The sequence below is a fragment of the Diplotaxodon limnothrissa genome, linkage group LG2 (genome assembly GCF_057381915.1).
Source record: "Diplotaxodon limnothrissa isolate DT_005_m linkage group LG2, D_limnothrissa_male_GT1.1, whole genome shotgun sequence".
In the NCBI taxonomy this organism is placed as follows: Eukaryota; Metazoa; Chordata; class Actinopteri; order Cichliformes; family Cichlidae; genus Diplotaxodon; species Diplotaxodon limnothrissa.
In genome coordinates, this window is record NC_140597.1 from 33,788,621 (window position 1) to 33,815,522 (window position 26,902).

The window sequence follows — 26,902 nt, forward strand, 5'->3', positions numbered from 1 at the left end:
TGAGCAGTCATAAGGATCATCCCTGTTGGCCATTCATTTTAAAAGATCCTTCCACCATTGGAATGTTGAGGAATATACTTCAAATCAGTTTCTCAGGTAAGAAGAAAGATTACTAAATATTACTGTTTTGTAGATATTTGCTGTAATTTAACTCACACTGTCCCTTTTGCCAGATGATCGTTTTGCCAAACAATATAAACTGAAAGCATAAATTAGTTTAGATGCAAGAAGGGCCAATCATAAACAAGACGTATATTGCAAATATATGTTTTATGAAGTTAAATATATTTGTGATGAACATATGGAAAGTTAAAATATGTGAAGTGAATGTTGAAGAAATGAAATTATTCACAGACTGCCTATTGAAAGACCTTTGTCTTTCCTTTGCCAGACAGAACTAAATACTGTGTTCAAACCTGTCTAATAATTTCCTAAATAGTATGCCATAGTCCATATGTTTGCTATACAGCAGTCTTGTCTGCTTCTTCAGCCATAAAATCACAGACTAAACACAATTTTCTGGCTTTCATAGTAAGTTGACAACCGAATTTCCTTTCTACATAAACTGAGTTAAGAATGTAATAGCAAACTATTAGGTAGTCTTCTGTTTTAAAGGTTGAAATCTCTATTGTGTGGAAAATCGAAGTGGCTTTTGGTGTGTGCACGTATAAGTGTACTTTCATGATTGTCATTTGAGTGCTTGTAATGAAGAGAGAACATAGTGTGTTAGTGTGTGTTTTTTTATGTTTTGATGGCATTTTCTTTGATTGGATCTTGGTAGTCTCTGCCCAACAAATCACATCACACATGTTGAGATACAAGCTCGTTCTTACATTTTCAAAATAAATAATTAGCTAGCATTCGTGATACATAATTAGATAGCAACAAACAAAAACAAGCAAACAAAGGAAAAGATCAAGGGATTTCAAGGAAGGCATTACATTAATTTAGTAGTTTGAATTTTTACACAATTTAATGTAATATATATCATTTAAGACATTTGACTGTCTGATCTTAATGTGACTGCTGCTCTAAACCGACCGCTTACATTCAGTGACTGACTAGGCATGCAGCTATGGTATGTGTAGTAGGGAGACAGATGTTGGACGATAATATAGTTGACCACGCCAATCTGGCATCTCACATTTCATGTGTTGTGCAGTGTACAGCTAGACTGTGCCCTTGACTTCTGTGCAAACAAAAGCAATGACCCATTGCGATGTCACTGTGCATTATAGCATACTTGGACTTTCTAATGTATTTTTTCATTAAGAATCCATTCTGTTGTCATGATGCATTATTGGTAGCATTTTGAAAAACTGTTGGATTGGATGTTTTATGAGACTTTTTTTTTCACACAACTGTTTTAATATTCCTTTAACACATCTAGTCAGGATACAATTCCCCACATCTGCACCTTGATTTTAAAAAAAATATCTTATAAAACATTAAATCCAGCTTCTAGACTAAGATGAATTAATATGTGGAGAATATATTTGCAGTGGAAAAGGGAAAATTTAAAGTTTCACTGAGTCCTGTCTAAGCTTCTGCATTCAAATTAGGAGAAAATCACTGTCTGATGTATTCAAGTAAGAAACTGTCTTGGAGAAAGTTGCATAGTGTTTTGAAAGCTTCATCTGTAAGGATATATGGTAGAGGGTGATGAAGAAGAGTGCCGCAGGTAGTTCTAGCTTGCATGCTAGTTCGCTTTCATGTTAAACTGCAAAGGAGAACATTCATTTCCAGCACTGTTTTGCTACTGAAACACACAATTGCACAATGTAGTTTTTGTTGGTACACATCAAAAGTTGTTTTTTCTTATAAAAATGACTCTTGTCTTGTAAAGTACATTAAAGGGTAGTGAAAACCTGGAAATTTGAATATACTGATGCAAATCTGACAACATATTTAAGGAACTTTTAATCCACAAAACCTTAATTTTAACTAGAGATGGACTGATCCGATATTACGTATCGGTATCGGTCCGATACTGACGTAAATGACTGTATCGGATATCGGAGAAAAATAAAAAATGTAATCCGATCCATTAAATATCAAAAAAGCACCTCACAAAACTTTCGACAAGGCGTAACTCTCCTCATAACCGTAGCACGTGGGAGCAGTGTGGTGATAGAGCGGCTACCAATCCGGCATTTCATCTCCGAGGAAGTGATCCCAGAGAGAAGTAAAGCAAGTGTGTAAGTTCATCTCTGAATGTTTGTAAAGCATTCCCGCGTTAAGCTTAACAACCGATATATGGAGCGACTGCCTCTTCTCTCCCCCTCCGTCTTCTGCTGCTACTTCAATCATGAAACTGATCAGTGATCAGCTGATCGGCTTTTCTGTCGCGAGTCCGTCTCTCTTGTTTGTTTATCTCCCAGAAAGAGGACACCAGCGGCTGAATAACAGAAGCACGTTTAAGCTTGATAATCTGTTGCTAGAATTTATTTAATATTACTTTCTAGACCAGGATTCTTTTCTACGTAGCTGACGGCTGGTAACTGTGCAGGGGCGGATCTAGCAAAGTTTAGCCAGGGGGGCCGATAGGGCATTAACAGGGAGAAGGGGGCACAAAGACATACTTTTCTTTCTTATTCTCATTTAAAATGTTGAGCTTTTATTAAATAATTATCTGAATCTTACACCCAAAGTTTTACTCTGATGTAAAATGAATAGAAGTCCATTACTGTATATAGTAACTATTAAGTCTAATATACCCTAGTAAGCTATAGTACTTTTTCCTTTGGGAAGGTACCATCTGTGCAGTCTGCAGTTCTGTTGAAGAACGATGTTGAATCTATTGAATTATTCTTGAAAAATAATTTATTTCTGTGCAATTATTTTCACACTGCATCAAATTAAATTTGATTACTTCGATTAAGCATCATGAGGTGGAGGGTGGGGGGTGGTTCCTTATTTTTTCGTTTTTTTTTTTTTTTTTTGCTGGGAGTTTTAGAGCCCTATTAGTTAGGTTGCTTACTCTTTAAAATACCAGAATAGGGAAGATGGAGTAGGTTTAAGTTTATTAGATTGATCAGTATTGCTGAACTATGAAATATTTTGGGTGCAGTGCATTTTTTGCATACAGGTATAACAGAATAGCTTTAGTGTTTTGTTTTGTTTTTTTGTTGTTGTTTTTTTTAACTTGAGTATGAACTTATACAAAAAGCAGCAAGATATTAAAAAAACAGTTTTATTGATTAAAAAACACACTATATCGGATTCATATCGGTATCGGCCGATATCCAAATTTATGATATCGGTATTGGTATCGGACATAAAAAAGTGGTATTGTGCCATCTCTAATTTTAACAGATGAAAAGGTTTGGAGAAATCATTTTGCAAGTTAACTTTAGTGTATGGCTGTATGTTTGATCAGAGAAAATGCCAAAGCAATTAAGAAAAACTAATACAATATTGTACATGGCAGACCTCTGTTTTGTTTCTGCAATACATGTATTTTCCTTGTAAAGGTACATTTAGCTGTGTGCACTGATGGTAACTGACAGTGGAATTTTATGGTAGATTTAAAGACTCAAAGAGCTTGTTTTGAAATAGACAAAGGAAACAGACTAGAATTCTTAATCCTTTGATAATGTCATTGGCAATGCACAACCTCCTAGAGCAATATATTTAAGCATATTTTAGAGGTAAAAAGAAATTTAATATATGTGCAACTGCCCCAACAAATAACCCATATTTTAGCTCGAGCTGATCAAGGAGGATAAAGGCATTTTGAGAGGGTTTCCTCTCACTTTTTTGAGTGAAGTAAATATTGGGCATAAATACACAAAGACATTGCTGCATTATCATTTTCATCTATTTCACAGTAGTAAAAGTGAAACTTGTTGTAACTTTGTAATACAGCAATAAAATCTGTGAAAATAGTAGTGGGAAGCTAAGGTGCAAAACATTAAATCTGACTGAGCTATTCCATTGCAGAAATACATAAAACATCCTGATCCTATTCAGATAAAAAAAAAGGTGTTATAAAGTATTCACCACTAATTTTCCTAGTTTACAATGGGTAACAAATGAAATAAAAAATCTATAAATGCTGTCCAAACATATACACTGTTGTTCTGTCACTTTTACTTTGAAATATGTTCAAGTATATGTTAGAAAGGAACAGTAAAATATAATGCCTGACTGCGGAAGAAGGTTTGTAATGACCTTGAAGGCTCATCAGTATGTAGTCTTTTCACTTGTAATTATAGGGGGCTTTCAAGACAGTGAAGGGGAATATATTTTTTCTGCATGGGCACCTACATTGACACATTCTCCCATGAGATTCTGTTTGATGTGAAAATGGCAGACTGCATAAATGTGTGTATTAGTGTGAAATTAATTTCTCTGCCATTTAACAGCGTGAGGTGATATGTGGTGCTTATTTGTTTGAGATTAATGTATCTCATATTTTCTGTTTATAGACAAGCATGAATGTGCATCCACGTAGATTAATGTAATAAGAGCCCCTGCAAATGATCCTAGCATGTAGAACTAGTATATAGTAGTTAGCTAGCTTCCTGTGTTCCTCATTCAACAAGCAGTGATTTACTTTGTTACGGTGTGACCTCATCATCTAGGTTCTACGATACCCCACCTCCACCTCACAGCAAGAGCAGCCAGCTCACATACACATACAGAGAACATACTCATGGTCACACACAGAACAGAATCGAAGGGGTCTATGCAGAGCTGGAGAGAAAGAGAGAGAGAGAAAGAGCGAGAGAGAAAGCGAAACAGACGAGGCGAAGGGGAGGGAGTGTGGATCATGCATGTGCATTAACTCAGCACAGCAGCAGCAGCAGCAGCAGCAGCAGCAGCAGCAGCAGCAACAAACAGAAACAGCAGCACAGGAGGAAAAAAGAGAAAGAAAGACAGAGAGGGGGAACTGGAGGGAGGGTTGTAGTCTAAGGCACAAGAACAATAGCTGCAGAGGACTGCTTTCCATCTCCACTAAAAGAACAACGGAGGAGTAATAGAAGGAGGAGGGGGTGGTCATGATAGTAATGAGACAATAACGGAAGAGAAGAGGCACACTGTAGTCAGTGAGGACTGAAACCAAGGCTCTTCTCTTCTCTGCTCTCCATGTTTTTGGGGACTCAACGTTCCCTTGCCTTATTCTCCAAACCCAGAGGAGGATGTCTGTGTCAGGGAAGAAGGAATTTGACGTGAAACAGATCCTCAGGCTTCGCTGGCGCTGGTTCAGCCATTCATCCCAAGGTTCGGCTGGTGGAGGAGGCGGTGGGGTTGGTGGTGGAGGAGGTTACATTCAGCAGGATGGCCTGGACCACAGAGGAACGCCTGTCCAGGGACGACTGAAAAGTCACTCGCGGGAAAGAGGTGTTGGAGGTCTCCGGAAGACTAACAGCCCAGTACACAGCATCTTGGCACCAACGCCAGGCCCCACACCTGTCTATGTCAGAGCAGGTCATCAATCATGGCATCATCAGCAGAGCACCATCCAAGGTTCCCAGGCCAGCGAAGATTCTTCAAAGAACAGTTCTTCTCCCAGTACAACAAGGAAAGATGACACAAACACTGGCCAAGAAGATGTAAAGAGTTCCACAGAAGACCCTGCAGAGCTGGAGGCCAGAGAAAGGTATGACTGTTATTAGGTGTTAGAAATTAGGAGACTGTGTAAAGTGCTATAACGGTCACTTTTGATCATATACTCAGTTAGCAGACACTGGTTATGGGATGCTCTTTTATAAATACATGGTTTCTTCAGGTTTCACAGTGAAAATATAGCTACTGAATAAAATAAGCAACTGAAAAAAAAAGAAATATTACACATTAGGCAGTATCCCCTTGATTAAATTTTTAAAAAGTGTTTGTTGTTATCAGTAAAAAAAAGAGAAAAACCCAACTTTAAATAATAAAGATATAACAGTCATACTTAAAAATGGCTAAACATTGTGAAACTGCATTTTAACTTAAATATTAGCTGTGCCATTATGCATGTAGATCCTCTAATTATGCAAAGATTAAATGAACTGCACAGCCATCATTTTCCAGTTTACTCAGGCTATTCAGCTTCTACCATGGCTCACCTGGGGACAGCTCACTCTCATTGTCCACAGCATGTTAGGCAGGATGAACCAATAAAACATCCTTTTAATTATTCATTGAACTGAAAGCTGAGGCTTTTCCTGCTCCTCTGACTGTGTTGTGGTCCAGGTTACATGCACAGTATTCCTTTGAAAGAGTGTTTTTGTTTTAACAAGGCACACTATGGCATTCTACTATAGAAATATAAAAGGATAGCCGGAAGGAGTGATTACATCACATAACAAGTACTGGACCTATAAAAAGAAGAAGCAGTGCAATCGCATGAATTATCTAGACTGCCGAGCACAACTACATCCACTTTATGAGCTAAAAGCTATTCAAGCTAGTGGCTGGTATATGATGTTTGATTTATTTTCTAGCAGAATGTTATTACAAATCCTATACTGAAGTGAGTTTTACAGCTATAAATCCTTCCCCCTGCCTTTTCATGTTGTGTTTTTCCTCTGACTTCCATGTGATCCTACAGCTTCTTCCAGGAAGTAAATAGGTTAGAGTTCTATATCTGTGTTGCTGTGTGTGTGTGTGTGTGTGTTTGCACGCGTGCACACACTGTCTGGCAGAAGACTAAAAGCACGTCATATTAAAGATGAAAAGACCAAGTTTCCTTTTATCTCGGCTGTGACATTCTAAGGTGAATTGGTCCTTAAGCATTGCTGATTTCTGTACGCTTTTGTTCTGTACACCTGGTGAGGAAGTGAACAATGAAAGTAAACCTTCCCCAATGTTTTTGTACAGAGCTCAGTGAGAAAAAAGCACCTAATTCCCAATACATAGTCTCTACCTACAGCCAAAAACGTGTCAATATGAATTGAATAGATATCACAGTCAGTGGATGGTTTGGTTCTCGGGGAAGAACATGAATAATTCTCAGCTAAGGTACAGTTTTGGAATCAATTCAACATCCTGCACTGTGTGTTGGCATAATTGGCAGATGTTCATATTTTTTGAGTCCCTATGTGTGAAAAGTGCATGCATAAAAGATGTGACTCACAGTAAAAATGTGTAACGGTCTGGCTCTCGGGGACCTTGAGTTCATGCTGGTCATGTAAAATACAGCACAGTCGTCACATTCACACGATTCTGAAATATTAAAATGGTTCTGTTTTTGTTGGAGCATATACTCTGCTCTTATGTGTTTGATTGTAGCCTTATTCATTTAAGACATTATCATGACTTATTTTACATTTTGTTTTGCCAGCCTAACCTGTGAAAAATCGAAACAGAACACGACTCTTCAGTACTGACAGACATTTCATCATTTCCCATGTTAAAATTCGCCCTGTGAGCAAATGCTTTATATGATGACGAGTCCAATATTTTTTGATCATTCAGTACAATAAATAGTTGGAAAGTAAAATTTAGTCGTGAGCAGTTATTGCAGAAATAAATAGGTGCATTGCATAATGCCACTTTTCAGTCACGGCTTTGCTTAATGGAAATACACCAACTCAATAACTGTGAAGGAGTACTTGCTGGAAATGACTTTGGGATGGATGTACGATGTAGCCTGGTGAATTACACCAGTGGCTGTGTCACACATCATGGCTCACATGTTCATCTGCAGCTAAGCAGATGTATGGATGTCACTGAGATATGCACATTCATTTACTCTACCAGCTGGGTGGCCTTATTATGTCTCACATCATAAATCCTTGACACATAATTTGTGACAATCCCTCAGGCTGAATCTCACAAATGAGTTCTGCTGGCAGTGAAAAACACAAAAGTTTGGCCTTTTGCTACAGCTAGGAAATACCTGTCAGTCATTTTGAGATATATGCCACTCAGTGACTAGTTTTCATTCATATAATGTCTTCGTCCCACCATTTTCTTTCATTCATAGTAGAATTCAACTCAGATTACTGTCAAACTGAATTATCTGGGAAATTCAATGAAAACTGTGCACCTCTTGTGGCTGTATATTTACAAGATTATATGTAATGTTGTTATACCAAAACATATAGAAAGACAAAAAAACTGACACATGCAATGAGTATTTAGATAATAACACAAAAAGTCAGTGACACATTTATGCTGTGGTTACAAAACATTTGCTGTCCAAGTTACTTCTACATACTGTGTGTGGAAGCTATTGAATCAAATGTAGTGTAGTAAATGGGTTGCTGTTTCCCACACTTGCTCTTAATGCCCCAAATGCTGCATCTACATACTATATATTTGCTCTGTCCTCGTGACTCTCATCCAAATAGCTTCTTTCTACAGTTGACAGAAAATATATGGCAGAAGTTAACCTGAATGGAATGGAAACCCTGACCTTTCCCACATAAACACTAACAGTGGCTTGAGTCAGCGTGCTGTTACTATGAATGATATCTCAATTCCCTCTCCACCACCTTGGAAAAGAAATACCACCACCTTACCCCCTGTCAGCAGCAGTAATTCAGATATTTGTCCAGTTCTTCATAATGGCACAAGGCTTATTAGGTCTATGTGTGACACATCCAGTTGATGCATCCTTAAGATATTTGTAAACTGCAAAACACAAACTTTCTGTTGTAATCTTTAAATTACACCCGGAGGGTTTAGGTGATTGTGTTATTGCCTGTAATAAATTGTGAATGTTGTTTGCCCAATCAGCGTTCTGTATGCCAAAGGCAATCTTAGATGGAAGCTAAAGATGAAGCCAGAATTAACATAAAAAATTTCTTTGTGCTTTGAGCAATACTGAGAAGACACGCATTATGTGCCGCCCACATTTGGTAATTTCTGTTCAAATGAGACATGAATTTTTATGAATTTTCCGTGGATACCATAGAAGGGGCCATGACTTGGTTCAGCAGTTTCACTCATAGCACTTTGCACTGAAATAGATTAAGGAGGTGCAGACTGCGATCAGTTTTATAATTATGACAGACTAAAATATAAATCAATCACAATATGCACAATTACATAGCATTGGTAAGATTTAGGAAAATGCCACGTTTACCACATTTAGTGGCCCCCTTGTAAAGTATAGAAACTTTAAAGTTACAACTATAAACATTATATAACAAGTACCTTTAAATATCCAGTATATACAAGGTTCCATTGAAATGGTAAAATGGTAAATGGTCTGTATTTGTATAGCGCTTTACTAGTCCCTAAGGACCCCAAAGCGCTTTACACATCCAGTCATCCACCCATTCACACACACATTCACACACTGGTGATGGCAAGCTACATTGTAGCCACAGCCACCCTGGGGCGCACTGACACTGCTGTAAGATCACTGACTAATTTATTTAGCCACGAACATCAGATTTATATAAATTATGCACAATCCACAATATGACATCCTCATACCTTATGCAAGTTAACCTGCCACCAGCAAAGCAGTAAGGAGATTTCTGCTAAGATCTGCACATTTTTTCACTTACAGGACGCCCCCAGCTCCTAATACACACATGTGCATGTGTTTCTACATTTGTGAGGACACTCATCTCTTACCCTTTTTGTTTTCTCTTGTTTTGCTTTCATGACCTCTGGGATCACTGAAAATATTTAGGGAGACAAAATATTATTGCTGTGCCCCCCCCCCCACACACACACACACACACCCACACACCCTTCTGCTAACTGCATTCACCCTGGCCCATTCGACTACAGTCAGAGCAGATTTCACAAGCTATGGTGGTAATGGGTATGCCCACAATAACAATGGCACAGGAAGGAAAAAAAAGACATCACCAAAAAGCTGCAATCTTCAGTGACACGGGGAAAAAAAGCAGAGAGAAAACTATATTTGTGCAAAAATATCATCTCAGTCTCGATGCCTGGATCAAGTTATTACAGCCAGTGTATAAAATCTTTCCAACATAAAGCCCAGTGGCAGTATACTGACTGTCAGAGTACAGAAAGAAAAGGATCTCATTTAATATATAGAGCTGGCACAAGCTGTATTTGTAGGAATTGTTGGATTTTCCACACAACTCAAGCTACTCAGTAGAATTCTGGGGAAAATGGCTGCTCTAATCCATTTTCAAAGATTCATTTCACATTTGGCACTCACATAGAGAGATGGAGTTGACATCAGTTGGAATAAGAACGAAAATTTCAACAACATATCTGACACATAAATTTATAGCTAAAAAGGTTTAAAAGCTGATGACAAAACTACATAAACAGTCTAACAATCCTTCAGGTATTTTAAATGACCTGCTGTCTATTATTATTTATTCATGTATTGTTTGCATGTATTTATCTGTATCTTGTGGTCAAAAGTTACACAATTGGGCTACAAGTCCTGACAAATGCAATAAATATTGCATTGCCTCTGCCTCACCTGCATAGTGGAATTTTTAAATATGCAGTGTCTCAGAAGCAATTAGTCACACTGTGGTGTGATAGCTCTGAGAGGGTGTGAGGAGCATATGACAAGACTTGGGGTGATATGTGCTCAGTGAAGGAAAACTGATGTAGTATAAGGTGTGATGATAAATAAGGCAGAATCTCCAATTCTGTTCTAGTTTTTCTTATTGTGTTTTGTCTTATTATTTAACTTCTTATAGTTTTGACTTTAAGTAGATGCAAAAAAAAAAAAAATGCTTCAGTTTGTACAGTACAAAAGAAATCTGGATGCTCGCTGACAATGTGGCTTTATGTGGATTGCTTTGTAGTGTGCCTTGTGCAATGTAGAGCATTGTCTGTAGGGCAGCTTCTTTGGAGATGGGTGTTCTAGGGTTTTAGTGCCTCTATAAAAATGGGCTATACCTGTGATGATCCAGCCCACTATTGGAAGCAAAATATACACCTCAGAGCAAATTTACTGCTCCCTAGAATGTGATACCAAAGCAATTAGTGTCGGAGAGATTGGTAGGCATGAAAAATCCTTACAGCATGCCTTGGAGCCAATACAAAGGCAATGCATCTCAGTTTTATGGCCCAACTGTTTATTCAGTCTTGTTTGGTGTTCCTCTCCGAGACTCTGGAGTCAGTGGGGAATATCATGACAGGGCAATAAATTACATTTGAATTTAGCATAAAGTCTCCCAATAAAGCTTAGACCATAGGATATGGTATAACTAGTGTGCTGTATAAACAATGCCTGGATGGAAAATGTTTTAGCTTTTAATAGTGAAAGAGGAGAAAGTCACACGCTCGGCTGAAAATTTTTATGATATTAATCAGGATGTCAATAAAACGCCCTCCATCTTTCCTGCAGTATCAATCCCACTGCATGCCAATATATTGCTCTGCCAAGCTTTACAGGGTTTTCGGTTCATTTGTATTGACAAATCTGTAACTTCACTGGTTTATGCAGCTCTCATATCAGCATATGAGTAGTAATGAGCGGGGGACATAAAGTGTTGCTTAAAATAGCAGTGACATTTTTTTTCTTGAGCACTATCAGTCTTTACACAGTAGAAGCGCCATGAGATGACTGTAAATTCCCCCAGAGAGACGGCTTGGGTGTTTATGTAGCATAACAAACAACTCTAAATGTCATTGAGTAGACTTTTCCTGTGAAGGACACCAAAGCGACTGGGCTGCAATATTTGCCATGAGTGTGAGGGATTACTCGGATGCCTATAAAACAGCATGTAATCTAGCAGCCTATTGGGACGGGGACTCAGCCTTACCACAATGCTGTGAGGAACAGGCTGGTTCACTTGTTAAGTCGCTGTTTTTTTGGAAAACACACATGCACACCCAGATATGCAGAGGCACACAGGAACAGGCAAAAAGGCATGCGCGCATTCTCGCTGCAAAGCTGTTGCATTGATTGTGCTGCTGGCTTGTCCCATTGGACTGCAGTGCTTAGTTATCCACTTATGTGTGGAGTTTAGTCCATAAGAGTTTTAATTTCAGCTTAGAGTGGCAAGAAAGATGCAGATTCACTGCAGGGAAAAAAGGATTCAGGAGTGCAATGTGTCCAAATAAGCTCTTTTGTGTCGTTGGTAATTTGCTGTTTATCTTGCTGTGTACAGCTATTTAATTTTGTTTTTAGTTCATATTTGGACAGATAAAGTTAACAGCAAGTGAGAGTAATACACTTTCTTGAATAATTTGTCACAGCGCTGCTAACTTGTGTTTCCTGTCTTCTAGAAATGGAGTCGCTGCTCCTACATTGGTATTAGATTTCATAAATGACAAAATCATGCAAAAAAAAAATAAATAAATAAACAAAAGAAAATAATAAAAAAATCCAGATGAATGGCTGAATTAAACAGATCACAAGCAGATCCACTGAGTGAACACAATGGATCTGCTGATACGTCTATTCAGCAGCATATTTTTTCCCCATTTAAAACTAGTAGATTAATGTTTTTGCTTTGTTCCCTAGGCAGCTTTTGAAATTAAAAAAAAAAGTCTCTTTTAATTTTCTGATGATGGGAAAGGTATACAAACTCTGTGTTCACTGGTTTGCATCCTAATTTCTATTCCACTGTGATCTAATTACACCATTGCCCAGCCGTATTCCTGCATTACAGCTTATTCATGGACAAACCCTGTGATCCATTGCATGATGTTGTCAATATTGGAGCCCTTAGTTGAATGGCTGAATTAAAGAGATCACATGAAATCTCTTGAATGCTAAGAACCATTGTGTTCTCTCAGTGGATCTCCCTGCATATTGTGTCAGTTCATCATAAACAAACAAACAAACAAACAGACAAACATTTAAACATGCCTAGATTCCATACCTATAGGGAGGGGCAAACTATTTTTAATGCTGTGTTAAAAATGCAACATGTTGATTATACCGCACAGACTGTAAAGATACTGCAGTCATACAGTCAGGGTTAATTGTTTTTATATTTTTAAATTACACCACGTCTTTTTTCTTCCTCTCTCTTTGCTCTTCTTCCACAGGTTGGTTCTGAGCACCTTCTCCAGAATGAATACCAATTCCTCAGATGAGTTTTTCCAAGCCACAAACCATGCGGAACAGACATTCCGGAAAATGGAGACCTACCTCCAGCACAAGCAACTGTGTGATGTCCTCTTGATAGCAGGGGACCACAAGATACCGGCTCACAGGTTGGTGTTTGTGCCTCTGTCTGCTTTGATTTCATTAATTACTTACTGCTTTAGATCAGAGTTAAAAAGAAGCTCATCTGGATGCACTTCGTTAAGATAGCAATGCAGGCAGTCAGACTTTGGTCTGGACCACAGTTTGCAATAAATTTGGTCAGTTTGATCTATATGGGGGATAATTGGATGAGCTTTGAAATTCAAAGAAAGTCTCTTCTGATTTTCCGGTGACAAGAAAGGTATGCAAACTCAATGTTCACTGGTTTGCATTCTAATATCTCCTCCGGTGTGATCTAATTACACCATTGCCCAGCCTTATTCCTACATGGACAAATATTGTGATCCACTTCATGGCATCTCTTGACTGCTGAGAACCATTGTGTGGATCTGCTTGTATGTCTATCCACACGGTATATTATGTTAAGGATCTGGTACGTTCCACAGTGCCAGAAAAGAAGTATCTTAGTAACTTAGTTGCCTGAATTTTTATAGCTGGATTTTTAAATTCTACTTTCAGATACAATCATGTAAAGCAAAGTTTAAACCATAAAAATCCATATTAGAAACCGTAAGCGCGTGTGAATGTATGCTGACTGATTTATTCATTCACATTTCCTTCATGAATCCACAAGCTTGTTGCTTGAGCTTGCTAGACAAATTAGTTAACATAATTACAAGTCTGACCATTGTAGCTATTAACATAACATACTGTATGTGGGATAAAATAATTTATCACAGGCTGACAAAGTGGAATCATACAGTGGTGGAAGGGGGCTATAAATCACTGTAAAATGGAATAAGTACACTGACAGTACATTATGAATATGGTGTATTGAGTAATGTGAGGCATGCTGTTTGTTAGGAAGCAGAGCTTCATTTGGGGGCATTCTTAAAACCACAAGACCATAGATCTCCCACCATGTAACCCAATTCATTGATCTTTTTTCTTTATGGCAGATTGGTCTTAAGTGCTGTGTCGGACTACTTTGCTGCTATGTTCACGAGTGACGTGAGAGAGGCAAAGCAAGAAGAGATAAAGATGGAGGGAGTGGATCCAGAAGCCCTCAGATCCCTGGTTCATTTTGCCTACACTGGTGAGTGCTTATAAAGACATTCACTAGCCCTTGTAAGTAGTTATGAGACTTCTGAAATGCAGCATGATTAAAATGGATCAATAAGACAATTCATCATAGAGCTGGCAGACTGGGCAGGACTTCAACACAAAATTGCTTCTTTTTTTTAAACTGGGCAAATGGCTGTTTGGGAAATATGCTTTAATCAAAATATCCACTTTTTACAGTTTAAAAGTTGTGTGGTAAAAATCATAATAATGGCTATCCTTGTAAAAGATTTTAAGTGATTTCATTATTAATGCTATAATTTAGCTGTTGATGCCTTTTATTTGATTCAAATGTTAATCGCAAAACTGCTTCCATGCAGTTTCGGTCATGTGTTGTTTTTCATGTAGTTTCCATGTTGTGACATTGCAGGTGTCCTTGAGCTGAAAGAGGAGACCATTGAGAGTTTACTGGCAGCAGCTTGTCTCCTCCAGCTTTCACAAGTCATCCAGGTTTGCTGTAACTTTCTGATGAAACAGCTTCATCCCTCCAATTGCCTGGGAATTCGTTCCTTTGCAGATGCCCAGGGCTGTGTGGACCTGCTTAATGTGGCTCATAACTACACCATGGTAGGACTATGAACAGAGCCAGACCACATTTTCGTGGTGGGCTGCATTATTCAGATCATAATAAATAATGGGATTGCACTCATCATTGCGCGCACGCACACACACACACACACACACACACACACACACACACACACACACACACACACACACACACACACACACACACACACACAGGGGATTCTTTAATCATAAAAGACATAACTTTAATACGAATTTTTAAAAAATTTAGTTTCATTACTGTGCACTCACAGGAAGTAATAACCAACCGAGTTCCTGACACCGCTTGTTAGGATTTATTTGTTTAAGATATGCAATTACTCTACATTTCTGTGAGAAATATTCCTGTTGGATTAGGATTCACCCACATGTTCGTCAGATAATTTCTTGCTGGTCATGCAGAACTGACAGCACAAGACAGGCGTTATCTCCTAAAGGACATCTGCTCACTCTGTTTACACAGTCCCCATCCGAGACCAGGAGGTTAATCTAATCATAAAACTGCACAAGAGGCCCAGCTTCCTGTTCAGTAACGTCAGTAATGAGCAGGGATGTTCGGGCTTCCTGGAAGACTATCCTCTATCCCCTCAGCTGAAGATTTTTGTTTTGATAAGCTTGTTTTTTCCCATTACAGCACGGCAGCTTCTGACACCGTTTTCCTTCATGAAAGAATACTTTAATGTTCAGTATATACACGTTTAATATTATATAGTTTCATATTGCAATATTTTTCCAGCTATAAAATACTTTGATTTCCACACAGGATTTCAATTAATACTTGACAATTTCGGTTTTGTAAATGAATTCTGATCTCAGGAAAGAATAAAGAGCAGTCTTTGTTGCAAACCAGTGCAAATTAAATAGTAATCAAAAGTTTTTGGAAGGTAATTTTCCCAGCCTCGCATTAGTTTAAGTATTAGTTTTTCAATTACTCTTTCAGTTAAATCAGTTAATATCCTGTGCCGCTGGTCTCGTTTTCTGAGGAGTTTACTTGACTGCTGTGAGTCTGCCAGTATCTACAAACACATCCTTTTAAATGGTTATGAAACAAACTTGGCTAAGCTTTCAATTTTGTTGTAAGCTCTTCAGCATTTGCAGTTACAAATTTATTGGTTTAACGCAATGTCAAAGATTGAGCTGGATTGAGTTCCTCCCTTCTCTTTAGCACCAGAGATCAATAGATGTCCCTCATTTCATTAAGGCTCTCCTTGCTAAGCTCTTAAAACCTGCCCTCAAAAGATAGATCGGACTAACACTGCAATGTGTTGCATGTTGATGATCAATAGCATGCTTGTTTCTGGTTTCATGCTTTCTACAGTGAACACTCGATTTGTTAAAGATTATAATGATGAATCCTTTACTGCTTTGTTTAAAGCATAAACAGTGCAGAAAAATGGCCAAATGTTGGACATACCATAGATGCACATATGAGCAGGAATGTTTTATATATCATCTCTAATGGAACTGCCCAGAGACAAAGCCCTTGAAGAGGTAGCCATGCAGTGCTTTAATATTGCCTGGGCTTCTGGCCAATAAATGGAAGATTAATCTTTAGAAAGGCAATAGAAAACAGCTTCCATCAAACTTGGAACTGGACACACCATTGGTGGGATTGTAATGGAGGTTTCCAGAGCCTGTTTTTCATTAAAGACTTATAAAGGCTTATTGGTATCATGTATGATCAGCAGAAAAAATGCCATATTAGCTTAAGAGGAGGCTTTTCGGAGCGAATGCTCTATACCAGATTGATTTGTAGTCTGTTGTTATGTGGATCATTTTATTTACTGAACTAAGTTAAACAGATGATGGCTTCATCTGTTCTTTGGAAAGAAATAATTTGAGAAATGGAGAGCGATTCACTGCGGTTATCGGTTATTGGAGATAAAGACCTTCAAACTGGCACTCTCTATCTCTCTTCACGTTCATTTTTCTTCACCTCTCTGTCCTTGTGCCACTTGGACCTCAGAGATGTAGAAACATACACAGACACACACAAAATGCTGCACCAAGCGTACTCCTCGGCTAATAACTGATGATTATCTGTCTCCTCTGCGTCTCCGCTATGTTCCAGGAACACTTCCTCGAGGTTATTCAGAACCAGGAGTTCCTGCTGCTCCCCACAGCTGAAATTGTTAAGCTGCTCTCCAGCGATGACATCAATGTTCCTGATGAAGAGACGATCTTCCAAGCTTTGATGATGTGGGTGAGGTATGATGTCCAGAATCGACAACAGGACCTCGGGGTGCTTCTTGCTTACATCCGCCTACCCCTACTTCCTCCACAGGTGAGACAGCCGATCAGGACTGTAAGTCGCTTATGCTTGTGTTAGAGCTTGTGACTGATGATTCGGATGGTACAAGTCAGCTTGGCTTCATTACAGAAGGTGTGATTTGTGATCTTTGATACTCTGTCCAGGTTGTAACTCCTCATTTTATAACTTTGTTAACTTAAAATGAATAATGAAATGAATAGAAATAATAACTAACACGAACACAGTTCATGTGATGTAAAATTATGCTGTATTTCTGCAAGTAAGCACTGACTTACAACTTGGTCATCTTGATTTAAATAACCTAACAGGAAACAGATAAGCATTTTTGACAGATATGAAGCATGAACATATCTGTTTTTTTTAAATGGTATTTTATTTTCACTGACAAATTGCTTTCCAAAAGTAATTATGCTCAAGTTATTTTTTTTTTATTATCAGTATGCAGGAAAGTAACCTGCAGCATTATTGTTTGCAAAATGAAAAATATGTGGAAGATATGATACATAAGGTTTTTCATCCATGGCTTGGGAGATGCCATTTGCTGCGAGGCAAATAAACAACAGAAATGAATCATTGTTTTTTTTCTTCTTCTCAAAACTGGTAAAGTTCTTTTTAAGTCTCGCAGGCATAGCGGTATCAATGAATAAATACAAAAATATATGAAAGTGAAATGTCTGAGAAAACCCACATAAAAAGCAACTTCACTGCAGTTTCTGTAATGTGCGGAAATGTAAGAGTGCTACTATTTCTCAGAATAGAAAGAAAAGTTTAGCTCTTCTGCAGTGCATTTACAAAAAAGAAGTAAAATCATTAAAATACAGTGTGTTTCATATGTCTTTGCTGTTTTATCTAATTGCAATAATTTATATAGTGACTTCCTTTAAAGTAATAGTTTGATGATAGACAAAGATTAGATAATTTTGTTTTTGCTTTCACCCCATTTTAATTAAAACATATCATAATCTTAATTTTCAATGCTGTTTTGCAGTTATATATATATATGACATCTTTTCCAAAGGGATTTAAAATCTACACATTATATTACAAATACCATTCCACAAGAGAGATTTCTATAAATACCATAAACATTAGAAATTTTCGGCACACATTATAATGCAGCTAATTTTTATTTTCTTGAAATATAGCTCCTTGCAGATCTGGAAAACAACAAGATGTTCTCTGATGATCTGGAATGTCAAAAGCTGCTAATGGAAGCCATGAAGTATCACCTTCTACCTGAAAGACGCCCAATGTTTCAGAGCCCAAGAACAAAACCTAGGAAATCCACTGTTGGTGCACTTTATGCTGTCGGAGGAATGGATGCTACCAAAGGTATCCGACATAGCAACTTACTGAAAAGACTCTGAAGATGGCTTTGCCAGATGTATAAAAAAGAGAGAGCTAGCTTATACACAATTGTTCTAAGTGTATGGCAACACAGGTTATCTAAATTGCGGTATTTTGTTTTATTTCAGGCTCTACCACCATAGAGAAGTATGACTTGCGAACAAACACTTGGGTCCAGGTTGGAGTCATGAATGGGCGCCGGCTGCAGTTTGGTGTGGCAGTGATAGATAATAAGTTGTACGTGGTTGGAGGGAGAGATGGACTGAAGACGTCCAACATGGTGGAGTGCTATAACCCCATCAGCAAAGTGTGGTCCACCATGCCCCCAATGTCAACACACAGACATGGGCTTGGTGAGTGATTGGCATATAACTGGCCAACAGCATATTGTTATTTACATTGGCATTGATGCATTTTTAGTAGCATTATTACTATGTCTGTGTTCTGAAACTTACTTGCCTTTCCATGCACATACATGGAAAGAAAAATGTAGGAAAAACATGCCATACTTCTTTTTCAAATGGAAAGCTATAGGTAGGAAGAGCAGCAGCAAGCCTTCCATACAGAACAGAACAGGAAGCAGTGATAACAGCTCTGATGCTGGTTAAATCAGGCACAGTATAAAAGGAGGACCTAGGGTAGAGGTGGGTTGCAAAGTAGCTTGCAAATGCCCAACAACTGTAGGAAGTTAAAAAAAATATAAATAGCACATTGCATATGAGATTTCCCAAATGAAAGCATTTCATCAGCTGAACTCTTTGCTACTGTAGGCTGGCACTGAGATCATCTTATCTGCAAGGACTGTGGTTGAATTCAACTTTGTGACTTTGTCTTGAATATTATGCTGCCTAATGCCAACTAACTGGAATGATCATTTCATTACAAACTGCAACCCATCAATTTTCAAAAAAAAAATTCATTAACTGCTTTTATTTCATGATGAAATTTTTTTTTACAAAGACATAACACATATGGTTCTATATGTTTCAGGTTTCAGCTCAGTTAACCAAGCAGAACTTTTGAAACACCAAAGAGGATACATATTTAGTAAGGTCACAATTGGTAGGCTGTTAAGAAATTTTTTTTTTTTTGACATATACCTTTGATATTTTTTCCATTCCACTATCAAAGCTTGGCAAGCTGTGCTGGCCCTGCTCTTCCTTACCCTTCCCTGCCCAATAAATCTCATATCAGAAGCATTTTGATTCACAGTTGAAACACGTCTGGGTAACAGAGGAGGGAGATCTTGTCAAAGCATTCAGCTCACTCACACAGTGTGGTCGGAGGTATCAGCAAGCCCAGGAGATCACACTGTACAGATTACCTGCGCTGTCTTTGATCTTTCACGTACCAAATATCTCTTGGTGCTTTACTTATCTTGTGCATATTTTCATTCTGAATATGTTTTAACTTAGTGTCTACCAACATCCCCGCATAGCCATTTCCTGCTGTGTGCTTTATGGGTAAAGAAAAGGAAAAAAACGTGTTGTTTTTTATCCCCAACCCACAAGCCAGTAATAAAAAGAAGCCTCACTACAAGACCAGTTTTCATTTGACAGTGTTTATGTCACTCGAGGTTCTCTGAATGCGGTCTTGTCCTCATGTTTCCTCTAAATAATTGAACTCTCACCAAAGGAAATAAGTGTTTTCATATAAAAATCCATTGTGCTAAAGCACCCTCTGCATTGACGCTGGTGGAAATAACCATTCCTATGTGACTGGGGGACGAGGAATAACAAAGCAGTTTTATAGTCTTCCTGTTTTCTGAATAGCTTTGGCCAGCTGGTTGACTCACTCTGCTCTGTTCTAAAATGAGAAACGTATCTCTGCTCAGACTCTCTAAGAATAACATTCACTTGGAAATCTTTGGACTTCTTTCACTGATTATTCTCTTAGATGTTTTAAGGTTTCTGTGTTCGAATACCTTTTTCATGTAATTTTGGCAAAAATGTTTGTTTCATTTAACCTCAGTGAGGTAAACACATGAACATTTGAAACAACTTAATATAATTATGCAGACAAAATCACACATGATCGAAACACGCATATAAAATATTAAATATTCTCTTTATTTCGTTATATTTATAGTAGCAAATATTTATAGCGTTTGATTTTTTCATATGCAGTATCTAATGGGACAATTCATCTTATTTATCTTTACAGCATTAATTGTTTGGATAGCATTCATTTCTTATTTCTATTTCTGCAGGTATTGCTGTGCTGGAGGGTCCCATGTATGCCGTAGGAGGCCATGACGGCTGGAGCTATCTCAACACGGTGGAGCGCTGGGACCCACAGGCCAGACAGTGGAACTACGTGGCCAGCATGTCGACACCACGGAGCACTATGGGAGTCACAGCACTTAATGGAAAGTAAGTTGCTATGACCCCCATCTTTGTCTAACCTGTTTGACTATCCCATCATAGCCTTTTAATTAAAATGTGCAACCTTAAACTTTAATGCAAAGTGTGCTATTGTATTTCCGCTTGCCTGCCTCTGAAGCCATTGCCCTCTGCAAATTAGTACTAAGAAGGCAGACATTTGCAGGCAATTCACACTTAAAAAGGAAGTCTAATTGGAGTATGCTCTTTTTTTAGGGTGCTGCCGTCCATAAATTCTACTTTTCTACTTGACTGAAGTAAACTTGCATATAAGGATAGCACAGTTAGTCTTTATTCCTGCACCTCTTAGTCAGTTTTAGCTATTGATTTGCTGGAACAAATGTTTTTGCAGGCAGTAAACTTGCAGCTGGATTTGAGCATGAAATAAAACAAGTATGGTTGTGTAACTCACAGTGCAGTGGTCCAGGAAAAGCTGGAGCACAGTATTAATGCACTATTAGTTCGACAACATTATACTTCCTTTGTGGTCTGCGTCAGATAAACTCCAAAGTGGCTGTGCAACAGTGCAGCTCGGAGCAAAGGCTGCTCTGATTAGTGTGGTAATTTATACAGTATAATCTAGACTCCATAAATGCAAAACACTTGATGTATTTGTATGTATTAAATACCTTACAACACAATTTAAAAGTAAATTAGGCAAATAACAGACCAGCTTTCGGCCTAATTTGAATATGTTTGTGTGCTGAAGTAGAAAAGAAGCTGCTACTCCTTTGAGCTACAAGCTACATTTAACCCACTGATGTTATCTTTTCTTATCTAAGAAAACTATCTTTGAAAAACGTTCTGCTCAGCACCGTATCATCTACAATCTGTCTTACTATCACTGTTCTGATAATGTTTAGATAACAATTCTGTTTCGAAGCACGCAGCGGCTACTCATTTGTCGAATATTCGTTCATAATTTTGCTTAATTTACTCAAATCTTTCAGACTATTTGCAGTTGGTGGTCGAGATGGAAGCTCCTGTCTTAGGTCGATGGAGTGCTTTGATCCACACACCAACAAGTGGAGCATGTGTGCACCAATGACCAAGAGACGAGGAGGAGTGGGTGTAGCAACATACAACAACTTCCTGTACGCCGTGGGAGGACACGATGCCCCTGCTTCCAACCACTGTTCTAGACTCTCCGATTGTGTTGAGAGGTCAGTAAATGCACGTCCTCATCTCCAGAGTACACAGAAGACAATGGTGTGTTTGGACTGATGTTCATTGAACTCAGTAATGGGTGGGGTCAAGTTAGGAAAATTTCTCAAAGGAACAAAAAGGAATTCCTCTTGATCCCCACCCTGTTCCTGCATTTGGAGACATGTCTGCATTACGCAATACCCTATTGTAGAGACCACTGTTGCTACACATGGTTTTATGTTATAGTATCTGGCACCATCTGGTGGCCACAATATCCTCTTTAGTCCAAACCTGAGGTAAACCCATTGGCGTGATTTAAATACACGTAACTGTTTTTTTTTTGTTTTTTGTTTTTTTTGTGATAAAATACAGACATCATTTTTTCTAGGACATCACATTTTACTCAGATATTTATATATATATTCCCTCTTGTCATGGTGATGCACTGGTCAGTACTGTATAACTTTAGAGGTTTATACCTACTGGTTGAGTAGGTCCTTTCAAGAGGCTGAAACTCCAGATACACCCCTAGTACAAAGAACAACTTTACTGTTCTACCCACATGTTTCAGCCTGTAGCTGAAACAGCCTGTAGCATTCTGGTATTATGCAGTTCTTCCACGGTGAGTGTGTCTCACAAAGATAAAAGGTTGTGCAAACAGAGTAGAGATGTCTGGCACAACTTTCAAGGTACACAGAGCAGAGCAAAAGTTGAAAGCGGTACAGTGTTGTTCTTCCATGAAGAGCAAGTCTAAAAAAGATAAAATGTTGCAAGGCTACAGGCTGAAATCTGCTGGTCAGGCAATAAAGTTGTTCTTCATACCGCATGTGTTGCTGGAGCTTCAACCTCTTTAAACTTTTGTTCTTTTCTTTGCACCTTATTAGCAGATGAAGTTGTGAGTAGAAGTTTTCAGTCTTCAGTCTTCCTCCTACAGTCCAAACACACATTTGGTAGATTAAGTGGTGATTATGTACTTGTGTATATGGTAGTGTGTAGTTCTCTGTCTCTCTGTGTTAGCCCTGTGACCTGTTCAGGATGTACCTTGCCTCTTTAACTTTGCCAACTGGGATAAGTTGGATGAGCCGTTCGATATACATTGTTACTGATGTACTTTTAACAAGCAGCACACAATACTTAATAATAACAACCACAATTCACACTTTTTTCCCATAGTGGACGGATTTTTAAACATTTGAGTGACTGTTTTGTTCATAAGCATAAAAAGTAAATCAAATGATGCCTCTTAACTTCCAATATGGACAAACAGATGAAAAAAAATCTTTCTGTGGAAAATTCTGTCTGATGAGTCAAGTTCTCCCTGGACCGAGCATCTGCCAGCTGCTTTTGGAAAGACAGCTTTGTCTTTTGCTTTAATGTTTCACTTTAGTTCTCTGTGACCATTCAGACATCTGTGATTAAACAGGAGGAACATAAGGCCGTTCCAATTAGTGGGGATGAGATGCTGTTAGACTGACTGAGTAAATGAACTTTTAGAGAAAATGTTGTTTCGCCATACTGAGTAATGTAATGCAAGGCCAGTTGTTCAACCAAATATTTTAATTACAGGTATGACCCAAAGACGGACACCTGGACCACCGTGGCTCCCCTCAGTGTTCCCCGGGATGCGGTTGGTGTTTGCCTGCTGGGTGACAGACTTTATGCAGTGGGCGGATATGACGGCCAGTCGTATTTGAACACTGTGGAGTCCTACGATGCACAGAACAATGAGTGGACTGAGGTAATTGCATTAACTCAATTTAATGAAACTGCAAAAACAAATTTATGAAATATATTCCTACTATTTTAGATTAGAAAAAGTATGAAAAAAAATCCAGCGGAGAAAAATAAATAGTTTAAAAAGTTATAAAAAGAATAAAACTTTAATAGAACTGCAGATATTTTGCTAGAACAGTTACAACCAACATCACCGCTTCAGTTAAATCTGAAGTGACTGAATCCTATCAATATTTTATAGTTGCTTTTCTTTTTGCATGTTTTTTTGGTTTAAATCTTGACCCTTTGACCTCCTTACCAGCATGAAGTAAAACAGGATTTTTTTTAAAAAGCCATCCTTACATGAAAGACTGATGTGTACCTCTCTGTCTTCCTGTAGGAGGTCCCTCTTAACATTGGCAGGGCAGGCGCCTGTGTGGTGGTGGTGAAATTGCCTTGAGCGTTTTGTCTCAAAACAGCATGGGTAACAAATGAGGGAGCAGCAAAGAAGAGTGGACAAACAAAACAACAGATCAAGGACGGTTCCTTTGAGAGTCATGCTTTTATTTTTTCTTACTTTAACTCGCCTCTCCAGAATTTTCAGAGGGAAACACAGACAGAGCCTTGCCCATAAACCAGTGTTGCTATCATTAGTGGACATGCCTGCCCACTGGGAAGGACTTATTCAGAAACTGGAATGCACTGCACATTCTTCACATTCTCGACCAATCAAGAATTTTCATAGACTCGGCCAAGCTGCGGAGAATCAGCGCCAGGCCTTTGTTGTACGGCTTTGTTATACTAGTTTTATGAAAAGTGATGTGAATGTCTGCAAGATTACATTTAAAACTTACAGTCTGAACAAATAAGCCAAACTCCAGGTTAGTTTACATTTCTACGCAAACATTTCGTACCAGTACCATCTCACACAATATATTTTTGGGATTAAATCTCCATTTATAGCCACTATAATGAAAATTGTTGTAACAAATAGAAATAACCGTACCAGTGTCTTTCCTCATGGGTGGTCAGAATCACTTCTGAAGCATAGGAGACCACTGTGAACACTGAGGGTTGAAGTAAAGCAATGAAATGATCTTTTTTTTCTGAATAAAATATTTAGACGTTTTATTGCTTTTATTTTGCTTTTTTTAAGCCTGTAGCTAAAAAACACCAAAGTCATTTGCTTGTTTTAGATGTCTTGTTACTAGTTACATGTTCTAAAGGTTTACAAATTTGTGAATTACAGAAAAATATATCACATTGATATTTCACATTGCTGTACAGATTTTTGTGAACTTTCTGAAATGACATTTGTGTTTATAGGATCATGCCTAAACCAGCGCCCTCAGATCACTACAGTCATTGCTGTTCATTTGGCTTCCTTCCTGGGCATGCTAGCCGAGTGAATGTTTCGTTTGATTTACATAATATTATATATGACGATCATTACCGTCCTGTCTGTATTTTTAAGGATATAAGACCTTCTGAGTTACATAGATCTTTTTTTTTTTCATCACAAACCCTTGCAGTGGAATCAGGTGCATCTAAACCAGCTATGTGAATCTATGACAGCTTTTATTTTACACGTTACCTGCAGCACTAGGAAACCTGATTGCCACAGCACTTCACTATTGCAAATGTTTCGAATTTTTACATTTGTAGTTGTTTAGAAAAACGAAACATTACGACCTTCTTCTTAATAATTTGTAACTGTAATTCGAACACGTTCTGGGGCCAAATGCTAATGTTTTTATCATAATTTTGTACAGCATGAGAACCAATAAATAAACTGACTTCAGTCTTCTCTGCATGATCAAATCCATGTTTAGAGTTGTGGCCCCACACCGGGCACATTTTCATTACTCTTGTTGTTCTGCTTCAAGTAAACATAACTGATTCTTTGACTAAACAGGCTTGGAAGCTGCTTTGATGTCTGTCAGCGTTAACCTTAGTTTTGTTTTCGCTGCAGTGCCCTCTTCTTAAATCAAGCAAGCATGTTTGTTGATATTGCTGTGTTTTTTCAATCTCCCATCAACAGAATGAGGACCAAATGCTTTTGCTTGCCTTTGTTTTTTCCCCATTGTTTACCCTTCAAATAGTCCCTTCAACCCACCATCCTCTAGCTTGTTTGGTAAGATTTCAATCACTTTCGCATACATAATATTGGCTTATGTGTCCACGTGTGCACTTTTTTTTTTTTTTTTTTTTAATTTTCAGGAACCTGTTGGTGATTTTAAAATACACAGCATATTAGACACATAACAGGAAAAAAATCCCTTTTGCACTTTCCTTTTTTTCACGTAATGTAAAGATTAATCGTCTTCTCTAGCTTTCTATTTTTGTTTATCTGCATCTTTTCCTGCCAGAGCTCATGAGGGAAATCAATAAAAGGATAATAGCTTTGATCTAAACTCACCTCTCAAAGTAAAATGTGGAATTCCTCAGTATATATCTGTACATTAATTTGAGATGCAGTGCTGTGGAAATATGGGGCCATGATGATTAGAATTACTTTATTCAATTTGGTCCTGCGAAGATTGCAACAAGATGCAAATATACAGAATTCTGTATACTCATCTCATAGTTTACCTCAGTATTGCCTAATCTTTAACAGCACCATCAGACTAAGCTGCTTTACCAAGTCAATCTAGTAATAGGTTAACAGCTGCAGTACACACATGGATACACACTGAATTGGCTACGTGACTGAACTAAGATCCACTGCCTCAAATCAAAATTTAATTCTAGTTTCAAGGGCCCAAGAAAATGTGTTTGTGCCACAACATGTTGCTGAACACCTCTGGAAAAATATATAAAATATTAAGATCCCAATGGGTGGAGTAGCTTGACTGTTTCTGAGCTCAGCCGAGATTCGTGCAGATTTCAATGCAGATTTAAACAATGAAATGTTTAAATTCGCATTCATTTAGCTGAAATGCAATGTTTAGCATTTTCACGCTGCACATTTCCATGCTGACTCTACTCGAATACATGCTTTGTTGCCTGGTTCCTCTGCTTCTGAAGCATTGCGAAAGAGCCGATAAAACATGTATGACTTATAAAATGTGCTTAAAGCTCTGAGAAAAAGACAAGTGGATTGTATGCACCATGAGAAAGCACAGCACAAGGTAGTAATGGGCGATCAGTTTGCAGTGCACATGTTCCAAAAAGCATTTGCAATGCAATATTTAATTCACTGTTTTCTCAATGAGGTTTAGAGACAAAATATGGAATATGCATCCCTTGCTTGAGTTTTGTTCTACCAGTATCCTGCACGCATACTGTAGGCTCTTGTACGGTGAG

General features: G+C 38.2%; 1 protein-coding gene across 1 annotated transcript; it reads left to right on the forward strand.

Moving 5' to 3' along the window:
* klhl4 (kelch-like family member 4) lies at positions 1-25,385 on the forward strand. The gene is made up of 12 exons (XM_085362830.1): positions 1-96; positions 5,139-5,605; positions 12,889-13,056; positions 14,008-14,144; positions 14,541-14,737; positions 16,809-17,021; positions 18,155-18,341; positions 18,485-18,709; positions 20,566-20,728; positions 21,688-21,900; positions 23,450-23,621; positions 23,997-25,385. Exons 2-12 carry the CDS (start codon positions 5,145-5,147, stop codon positions 24,054-24,056), a joined length of 2,196 nt encoding a protein of 731 aa, XP_085218956.1. The 5' UTR covers positions 1-96; positions 5,139-5,144; the 3' UTR covers positions 24,057-25,385.
* Positions 25,386-26,902: the final 1,517 nt, after the last annotated feature.

What these genes read in the sequence shown, in the direction of transcription:
- klhl4 (XM_085362830.1), top strand. Translation starts at nt 5,145, where the DNA reads ATGTCTGTGTCAGGGAAGAAGGAATTTGACGTGAAACAGATCCTCAGG. An exon ending in AGGAATGGATGCTACCAAAG is followed by an intron (nt 18,342 to 18,484) that starts GTATCCGACATA and finishes GTTTTATTTCAG; the next exon opens with GCTCTACCACCATAGAGAAG. An exon ending in AACACACAGACATGGGCTTG is followed by an intron (nt 18,710 to 20,565) that starts GTGAGTGATTGG and finishes CTATTTCTGCAG; the next exon opens with GTATTGCTGTGCTGGAGGGT.